Here is a 9,983-nt window from a genome sequence, read left to right on the forward strand (position 1 = left end):
TGGGAAAATTGCTTTTTTTTGTTGCAGTACCACGAGTGGCCACCATGACAAACTTGTCTTCAAGGCAGAGGGGGCGGAGCTACATCCAGTTCTTACATCCATGGGTCACAGATGACGAGGCTGAGCAGAGGTATCAGATGTCACTAAAAACTACAAACTTCCCCTTTAACCGAACACTTCACCAGAGTCATCAGAACTAAGATGAATCAATCACTATGAAATACATCAGTTATTCGTGTGGTACCTACAGCTCCTTATTTAAAAGTATTTCTTTCGTAATGACCAGAAGGTTTTTTTTTTTTGTCTGAAAACGACTTTTATTATATTTTACAGATGAAACCACATTCAGCCATTTTGAATCTTGTATTATCTGTAAAAGGAACAAAGAATAACGATTGCACTTGCCACTCTACCTTATGATGAAATAAGACAAGAAAGAGCTCTATGAGTACAAAGCATTTACTGACGGTCCCTAAGTCAACACCCCGTGATGGTTTTAAATGGGTTTCGTACATGTTGAACACCTAAGACATACACACGTGTTTTTTATTGTGAAATACCTTCCAACCATATTTCCTGTAGACCATGCAACCGTGTCACACTCTGTCACACTTCAGTCGTCGGATCGTAGCCTCTTTAAACGGCTCCATTTGCACTGCAAGGTTATTTGCTGGCATTTGCAAAATAGTGTACGGTCATTGTCTTAAAGTCCACAAAGTCTTTGTCATACGTTTCACTTACAGTACACATACAGGCATGCTCACTCATAACTCATAACTCATAACTCATAACTGGTTTCATTCACCTCAAAGCCACAAGTCACAGATCGATAAAGACACATTTATATTTTCAAACTTGCATTCACAATCAAGTGTCCCGATAATGCTGATGCATAGGTGGCTAAAAGCTAATTTGTTGACATCGACATGTTGCTCTTCTCTGGTGTGTTTGAAGAGTCAGGTCTTTCTCAGTCAGGTTCTCCTCCCTCTTCACTTCAAGAGTGATATGTCATCAGCAAAGTCTCTGTGCGGGTGGAGGCAGCGGACGAAGCGCCACTGACACACCATGAGACACAGCGGCGCCATGAACAGAGCGCAGATTCCCGCCATGATGTAGGCGATGGTCATGAGCGTGGACTCGTCCGTCTGGGGGATGTTGTAGCCACAGTCCTCCAGGTCGACATCGTGGAACGGTCCCTCGACGGAGGCCGTCCGAAACTCGTCGTGTACTACAAAAGAGGAGAATGAGATTTTTACTGACGACCTGGGAAACAGAAAAGTCCGTCTCCTCTCTCCGTATCATCCTCACCATGACAGGTGCTCACAGCGAAGCCGATGCGCTTATTCTCGCGGTCAAAGACCACGTAGAAGCCTTCCATGATCACAGCCCCCATCACTGTGCCGGTGCTGGACTGAGACACGGCGAATTTATAACAGTCCTCCTGAGCTGAAGCCACGTCCTCTACGGGCCGCAGATATTGCTGAGTGAAAGAGACGAAGAGAAACAGGACTATTAAAACTATTAGTGCTGTCAAACCAGTCAAATATTTCATCGCAATTAATCGCATTAATGTCATAGTTTAATCTCACATTTGTATCTATTCTAAATGTCCCTTGATTATTTCTTCTCATGTTAATGCTCTTATCTTATTGCTTTGTGCAGATGTTTTTTTACGGAGACAATATCTCTGTCACCTTATTGCTCTTATTGTGAGAGCCGCACAATAATAATGTGTGAATAAAGTGCCGTGGTTTAATGTGTTGGCGCTGACGCCGTCTTGCGTCACCGCAGGCTGGATCTTCGGCTCAAAGCCGATTGTTGTGCTGCTGCCATCGCGGCTGCAGGACTTCCAGGAGCGGATCCAGACTCTTGGGGGTGGGGCATCTTTAGTACGGAGAGCTCGTACTGCCGTGACGTTTGGAAGGAGAGAATGCAACACACACAGTTGTACTGATGCATTCAGCCCCAGGGGGTTGTTGTCCTGCAGAGGCGGCCAATGAGACAACAGGATTCTGCTTGTAGTACTTCACACATAGGAGTGCAGGGGACGCTGGGAGCAGGACTCCCTTTGTCTGAAAGTCCCTGCCTCTCACGACTGTCCGTGTGAGTTCTGACTTGGAAACTGAAGGATGTGATTTGGACTGGAACTATGGACTCTCTCCTCCTGAGTTGTTACTATAACAACTGTGTTCTGTTGTTAACGTACAGTGTCACGTACTGTACAGCGTGTGTGTGTGTTACCTGGGGTAGAATGGAGATTCTGAAGGACTGGTTGTGGTTTTCACTCATCAGATAGAGGGAGATCACTGGGAAGATGTGCCAGGGCGTGGTGCCGGCCTGCCAGCACACCAGCTGCTCCCCCAGCCAAAACCCCGAGGGAAACTGCTCTGTCTGAAAGACAAAAGAAAACAGGGTCAGGAAGAGTCCATGTCACCTTCCTTCACACAGACATAAGTCAGTTGTTAAATTGTCGGGACTGACCGAAGAGGCTGCCTCGATGGCCTTGACTGCGGCCTGGAAGACTTTCCTCGGCAGCCGAAGGTTGGTGGTGCCACTGTCCACGATACTCTTATCATAGTTGTACTGTGCGAGACAGAGATCATCTCTTACATGACATGCAGTACCAACGACTGACCACCACGCCGTTCTCATGAGTCACAGCTCACCTCTTTACAATCCATCTTGAGGTCCTGTCCGTTAACCTCAATGCGTACGATGATGACCTCATAGTACCACTCTCTACGGATGGGAGTGAACCAGAGCTCTCCAACGAACAGTGAGCTGTCCACTCCTCCAATGATCTGTGAGCACACAACATGGAAACATGGGCAAACACTGACTTGAAGATGTGGCGTGTGTGTCTCTGTGTGTCTCAGTGCGTCTCTGTGGTCTCAGTGCGTGTGTCTCTGTGTGTCTCAGTGTCTCAGTGTGTCCCAGTGTGTCCCAGTCTCAGTGTGTCTCTGTGTCTTTAGTGTGTCTCTCAGTGTGTCTCAGTGTGTCCCAGTGCGTCTCTGTGGGTCTCTGTGTGTCTCTGTGTGTCTCTGTGTGTCTCTGTGCGTCTCAGTGCGTCTCTGTGGGTCTCTGTGTGTCTCTGTGCGTCTCAGTGTGTCTCTGTGTGTCTCAGTGTCTCCTCAGTGTGTCTCAGTGTGTCTCAGTGCGTCCAGTGTGTCCCAGTGCTGTCAGTCAGTGCGTCTCAGTGGTCTCTGTGTGTCTCAGTCTCTCAGTGTAGTCTGGTGTGTGTCTCCAGTGTCAGTGCGTGTGTCCCAGCGTCTCAGTGTGTCTCTGTGTGTCTCTGTGCGTCTCAGTGCGTCTCTGTGCTCTCTGTGGGGTCTCTGTGTGTCTCTGTGCGTCTCAGTGTGTCTCTGTGTGTCTCAGTGTGTCTCAGTGTGTCTCTGTGTGTCTCTGTGTGTCTCAGTGCGTCTCTGTGTGCGTCTCAGTGCGTCTCTGTGTGTCTCTGTGCGTCTGTGTGTCTCAGTGTGTCTCTGTGTGTCTCTGTGTCTCAGTGCGTCTCTGTGTGTCTCTGTGTGTCCCAGTGCATCTCTGTGTGTCTCTGTGTGTCTCAGTGCATCTCTGTGTGTCTCCAAGTGTCTCTGTGTGCGTCTCAGTGTGTCTCTGTGCGTCTCTGTGTGTCTCAGTGTGTCTCTGTGTGTCTCAGTGTGTCTCTGTGTGTCTCTCAGTGTGTCTCACCATGCTGCCACCGACAGTAGCACTGCCCAGGGAGTCGTTGTGGGTGAAGCCGGCTCCACACAGCTGAAGAGAGAAGAGGTTGTGGACAGGAGTCTGACGAACCAGAGAATCAAAGAAAGGCTCCAGTGTCTCGTCCGGCTGAAAGAGAGGACGAGAGACGAGGGACAGTTTCCATTTCTGCTTCAACAAACAAAGCTGCTGTTTTTAATATGTCTCATAGACCTGATACAACTGTGGGACATAACCAGAGAGATTTCTACTGTGTTATGGTTAAGGTTAGAGAGTAACTGGTTAGACAGTCACTGGTTAAGGTTAGACAGTCACTAGTTAAGGTTAGACAGTCACTGGTTAAGGTTAGAGTAACTGGTTAGACAGTCACTGCACTAGTTAGCACTGGTTAAGTTTAGACAGTCACTGGTTGGTTAGAGAGTAACTGGTTAGAGGTTAGACAGTCACTGGTTAGACAGTCACTGGTTATGGTTAGAGTAACTGGTTAGACAGTCACTGGTTATGGTTAGACAGTCACTGGTTAAGGTTAGAAGTAACTGGTTAGACAGTCACTGGTTATGGTTAGACAGTCACTAGTTAAGGTTAGACAGTCACTGGTTAAGGTTAGAGAGTAACTGGTTAGACAGTCACTGGTTATGGTTAGACAGTAACTGGTTAGACAGTCACTGGTTATGGTTAAACAGTCACTGGTTAAGGTTAGACAGTCACTGGTAAAGGTTAGAGAGTAACTGGTTAGACAGTCACTGGTTATGGTTAGACAGGTTAACTGGTTATGGTTAGGTAACTGGTTAGACAGAGTAACTAAAGGTTAGACAGTCACTGGTTAGGTTACAGTTGTTAAGGTTAGACAGTCACTGGTTAAGGTTAAGTAACTGGTTAGACAGTCACTGGTTATGGTTAGACAGTCAGTGGTTATGGTTAGACAGTCACTGGTTAAGTTTAGACAGTCACTGGTTACGGTTAGAGAGTAACTGGTTAGACAGTCACTGGTTATGGTGTCACTGGTTATGGTTACAGAGTAACTGGTTAGACAGTAACTGGTTAATGTTAGAGGTAACTGGTTAGACAGTCGATGGTTATGGTTAGACAGTAACTGGTTAATGTTAGACAGTAACTGGTTAATCAGGAACAGGTTATGGTTAGAGAGTAACTGGTTATGGTTGGTTATGGTTAGGCGGTAACTGGTTAGGTTAGACAGTAACTGGTTATGGTTAGATAGTAACAGGTTAGACAGTAACTGGTTATGGTTAGAGTAACTGGTTAAGGTTAGACAGTCACTGGTTAAGGTTAGACAGTCACTGGTTATGGTTAGACAGTAACTGGTTAATGTTAGAGAGTAACTGGTTAGACAGTCACTGGTTAAGGTTAGACAGTCACTAGTTAAGGTTAGACAGTCACTGGTTAAGGTTAGAGAGTAACTGGTTAGACAGTCACTGGTTATGGTTAGACAGTCAGTGGTTATGGTTAGACAGTCACTGGTTAAGTTTAGACAGTCACTGGTTACGGTTAGAGAGTAACTGGTTAGACAGTCACTGGTTATGGTTAGACAGTCACTGGTTATGGTTACAGAGTAACTGGTTAGACAGTAACTGGTTAATGTTAGAGAGTAACTGGTTAGACAGTCGATGGTTATGGTTAGACAGTAACTGGTTAATGTTAGACAGTAACTGGTTAATCAGGAACAGGTTATGGTTAGAGAGTAACTGGTTATGGTTAGATAGTAACTGGTTATGGTTAGACGGTAACTGGTTAAGGTTAGACAGTAACTGGTTATGGTTAGATAGTAACAGGTTAGACAGTAACTGGTTATGGTTAGAGAGTAACTGGTTAAGGTTAGAAAGTAACTGGTTATGGTTAAATAGTAACAGGTTAGACAGTAACTGGTTATGGTTAGATAGTAACTGGTTATGGTTAGACAGTGACTGGTTAAGGTTCGACAGTAACTGGTTATGGTTAGATAGTAACAGGTTAGACCGTTGATTGATTGATTGATTGATTTCTTCTTCTTTTTTTACACCCACAAAACTTGAGTGGGAACCAAATGAACTGGTTTCCTCAGCTTCTTCTCAGTGGAACAGCATAAGAATGATGAGGTTTTCACCCGGGCTATATCAGCATAGGCCAGTCCCAGGATTCCTTCCCAGTTGGATCCATTGATGAAGAAGCGATCTGATTGGGTAATTGCAGCAATGTTGGCCCGAAGGGTGGCGTTGGGTCCGTGTGGGACAGAGACGAGGTCGGTGCCCAGCTCCCCTTCCCAGCGACCCTGTGTGTAAGGAACGTAGACGCTCCTGCCCAGGTCCCGATATGAACTGGACCTGTTAATAAAGAGTAATAAACTGTTCAAATATTGACTGAGTTATTGTCTGATAAACCAACTGCAGGCTACATTTAAAACATGAAAACCCCTCATCTGTACTCACAGTGAACGATGGTAGTATCTGCGCAGGAAGGGATGAGCGGCTGCTCCAACAGCAAAGTTACTGCTTCCTGTGTCCACCAGGATGTTCAGCTAATCAGAGAGAGAGAGAGAGCAAAACAGGGAGAGAGAGAGAGAGAGAGAGAGAGAGAGAGAGATTTTATGGCAGATTCCGAGCAAGAAATACCAACATGTTGACTTTTCTTATTTGTTATTCTTGTTAATCCTTGCAACACTGCTTCAAGCTACGGTTTTGTTCTGCGTGCAAAATGTAAATAAAAAAGGCTCCGAGAGCACTTTGAACTTTGATTGCAAAGTAACTTGTCAACAATACAATAATCCAATAACCACTGGTTAGATGATTAATGTGGCCCATTATTTATGTTTGAAGTTTTGAATGTATGAATTATAAGACTTTTCATCCATGTTTAGAATTATACACTGCATATGAATCACAGGAGAATTAATAAATTACATCTGGAGATCATTTACAAAAAGGAATATAAAGATAGGAATATTCAGTATAGAATAAAACAGTTGCTGTAATAAATGTTGGGGATTGCATACGTTGAGTGAGAGGAGTTAAGTACGGTGGCCCACAGAGGCAAACACACGGCAACCACCAAAAACACAAGCAGAGGGAGAAACCAGCTGCATTTTCACAAACGATGCAGAAGCTCAAACAAAAAAAAAAAGCAACGTGAGAAACGCCAAGGTCACGCCAGGGTCACGCCAAGGTCACGCCAAGGTCACACCAAAACACATGCATCAACAGAAACACCCAAATCCCAAAGCAACAGCAGGACAGGAAGCACCTGCATATTCAATAACAGAAGTGCTCCGGGCCTGTGGGGGCGCTGTCCTGCAGCTCTATGATACTCAGGGACTACTTCATTCTTTACTGTGTGTGTGTGTGTGTGTGTGTGTGCATAATAAGGGTTACAGCCAGGATTTTATTTTAGCGTAATCGTAATGGCGAGGGAGTGCAGCGAGCTGCAATCACGTTATGACAAGTGCAAATGAGCATTTTATGGGATGTACTGACTTAATTAAAGTAAAAAGCAATAGGTGAGGTATAATCTGCCCGATGTTTGAAATCAAATGATTTTAGGGCAGAAAAAACCATTGGCGGAGCAAGTGACACATTTAAGTTGAGAATGGGGCGAAGAACGATGTTACGCGCTGCTAAAGACGTCTGTGGCTGAACGTCGATGTGTGATGTGTGTGTACGATCTATATTAAGAATTTTGTGTTGATATTAGTAAAAACAGACAAAAGTCATTTTTGTGTGTCGGCCGCTACCACACGCTCACTACAACGCTGCTTTCATTTACATCACACCCGTTTGTTGCTATGTGTAGAGGACGTAAATGCACAGCGCACCCAAGCCACCAGGGGGCTCCAAAGCTGCATGTTCAGAGGAGCATTAAAATGACCTGTCTTTATCTGTAGCTGTCTCATGTGTTCATGTGTTTATTATATGCTTCAAAAACATAAATGAAATAAGCTGTGGCTGGTGTTCTTGTGGCGTAATGAAGTCAAAATGGTCCAGCAGAAAATAGCATTGCAAATAGCATTAGTTTGGTTATGTTATGGACTTTTAAAGTATTATTTTTAGTATTGTTGCACTTTGAAGTAGATGCTGGTTTATTGTATGTTTATGACTTCCTCACACATTGATATTTGATCGTATTGTGAGAACACAAAAACACACTCAACATGTTTCATTAAAGGCAGAATTGTTTTCACTGTGTGGCTTAGATTTGGTTACTTTATCATCAAGGAGAATAACATGATTATTAGACAAAGGTGTGGACTCCCCTGATCTTACAGGTGAAGAACCTCACAGACATCACCTTGCACAAAGCTAGAAGCGGCCCTGGTTTATACTGAGGATTGTGCAGAGATCCTTACCCTCTGTGGAGGTGAGCCCACGGACATCTCCACATAGTATCCTTGTCCGGATTTCCCACGCAGATTATCAACCATTTCCACAAAGCTGATCCCGCTCGCCGCCGCTCCTCTCCGCTGCCGCGCAGCTCTCGTGCCCACCGCGGCAGCGGCAACGGCAGCGGCAGTCGCTGCCGCGTCAGGTGACAGCGACCGTGAATCTTGCCGCAGTGGCAGGCGGATAGCTCGAGGCAGGCCCGAGGCGTCCGGCGCTGAGTGACCGCTGCCGAGCCAACACAAAGTCAAGCAGAGGAAAGAGCGCAGCGACGCGTCCATGTCGAAGCTCAGTTCACGCGGTTCAGTCTCTGTTCGTTCACTTTGACTCCATTATTGTGGCTGAAGCTCGATCATGAAAATGGACGCGGTCACTGCGCGTGGACTCCGTGTTTTTCAAGGTAGAATTCGAAGAAGACATGAGAAGATATTTGAATCAAAGCAGCGTCACCGCACATCATTCACTGTGAGGCCGAGCGTCAGTGACAGCGAGCCTCGACACAGTCACACGCGGTTCGTCCATGTTAATCCAGCGGTCTATCATCCTCTGATCCTCTGAGTGCTTCTCATCTCCCGCTCCGTTCTTTACATTCTCCACCCTTCAGTCCTTCACCTCTTCCTCTTCTTCCTCCTCCTCCTCCATCCACGCGCTGTATCCTTCAGAGCTGGGGCATCAGCGCAGTCAAGCACACACACTTCCGGTGCGCTGTTTTCAAAATAACACACACACACACACACAAATAGTCAGACAATAACCACACTTTAAATCATCGTAAGTCATCATCATCATCATCATCACTATCACCACCACCATCATCATCATCACCATCATCACCACCATCCTCATCACCATCACCTCCATCATCATCATTACCATCACCACCATCATCCTCATCATCACCATCATCCTCATCATAACCATCATCCTCATCATAACCATCAGCACCACCATCATCATCACCACCATCATCCTCATCACCATCAGCACCACCATCATCATCATCATCACCACCATCATCAACATCATCACCACCATCATCATCATCACCACCATCATCATCATCATCATCATCATCACCATCATCATCTTTTACAGGTTATTATGCTTGTTTTGTTTGTTTCCATATAAAATACCAAGGTTTAAGAAGAAAACAGCTCATTTTTTCGAAATAAAAAATGTTCCTTCCTGTAAATGAATCTTAATCCCACACAATACTTCAAAGTAATATTCCCCAACAATCCAGACATTGCATTAAGAACGTTCTGTATCTTCTCTCGCAAAACACCGGAATTTACGACAGGCAGTGAATGCAGCACGTGACTGACTCGTTAATTGCACGCGCGTTGTTTTGACTTCATACAAAAATTCAATTAACACACAGTAGCTACAAATAAACTGACAGTTTATGTCCATTTAAGTCTTTGGCACGGAGATTGTGCGTCTTGTAAGTGAATATCTTTGCTAAGTCACATTAGTGTCGTATTTTTGCTGTTAGCATACATGTTAACTAGCTTGAACTGCCCAGATTCAGCTTTTTGTTTGCTAGTTAGCCCAAAGGTTTTGTTAGTTTAACTAATAATGTTAATTGAACCAGTAACAACCATTAATGTTAACAACAACGGGCGTATTACTGACTTTAGTGTCTAAACACATTGTTTTCATAAATGTGGTTCAAATTTCTTAGCAAGACATTAATATAATACTACATGTAGCATACCTATATTAGCTAGTGGCAACCAACCAAGAGTCATAGGTTTCTGATTTGCTTATTACTTGTATTTAGTTTTCAATTTATAGATTATTTTGATTGAAAGTAGACACAAAAGGAGACAGATCATACGTGTTAATACATGTTTTTACAAGTTTTATTAATCATTTGTTATTATTAAACTATTTTAAGCAGACGGAAGGTAAAAAAGAACA

At 44.5% G+C, this 9,983-nt stretch overlaps 1 protein-coding gene and 1 long non-coding RNA gene across 2 annotated transcripts; one reads left to right on the top strand and one right to left on the bottom strand.

Annotated features, from left to right (window-relative positions):
• Positions 1 to 445: 445 nt before the first annotated feature.
• Positions 446 to 8,752, bottom strand: bace1 (beta-secretase 1). Its single transcript, XM_044032875.1, has 9 exons — positions 8,030 to 8,752; positions 6,120 to 6,208; positions 5,798 to 6,014; positions 3,688 to 3,825; positions 2,667 to 2,801; positions 2,482 to 2,583; positions 2,242 to 2,391; positions 1,309 to 1,480; positions 446 to 1,228 (listed from the first exon to the last, which is right to left on the bottom strand). The coding sequence occupies exons 1-9, from the start codon at positions 8,339 to 8,341 to the stop codon at positions 990 to 992; spliced, it is 1,554 nt and encodes a 517-aa protein (XP_043888810.1). The 5' UTR covers positions 8,342 to 8,752; the 3' UTR covers positions 446 to 989.
• On the top strand, positions 3,896 to 4,275 carry LOC122773896. The gene is made up of 3 exons (XR_006360926.1): positions 3,896 to 3,956; positions 4,020 to 4,046; positions 4,227 to 4,275. It is a non-coding gene; the product is annotated as an uncharacterized LOC122773896 (long non-coding RNA).
• Positions 8,753 to 9,983: the final 1,231 nt, after the last annotated feature.

The sequence above is a fragment of the Solea senegalensis genome, linkage group LG8 (genome assembly GCF_019176455.1).
Source record: "Solea senegalensis isolate Sse05_10M linkage group LG8, IFAPA_SoseM_1, whole genome shotgun sequence".
In the NCBI taxonomy this organism is placed as follows: domain Eukaryota; kingdom Metazoa; phylum Chordata; class Actinopteri; order Pleuronectiformes; family Soleidae; genus Solea; species Solea senegalensis.

Coding starts and splice junctions, on each gene's coding strand:
- bace1 (XM_044032875.1), bottom strand. CDS start 8,341: ATGGACGCGTCGCTGCGCTCTTTCCTCTGCTTGACTTTGTGTTGGCTC. Junction 2,392..2,481: donor CCATCGAGGCAGCCTCTTCG/GTCAGTCCCGAC, acceptor TTTGTCTTTCAG/ACAGAGCAGTTTCCCTCGGG. Junction 1,481..2,241: donor GAATCTCCATTCTACCCCAG/GTAACACACACA, acceptor TCTTTCACTCAG/CAATATCTGCGGCCCGTAGA.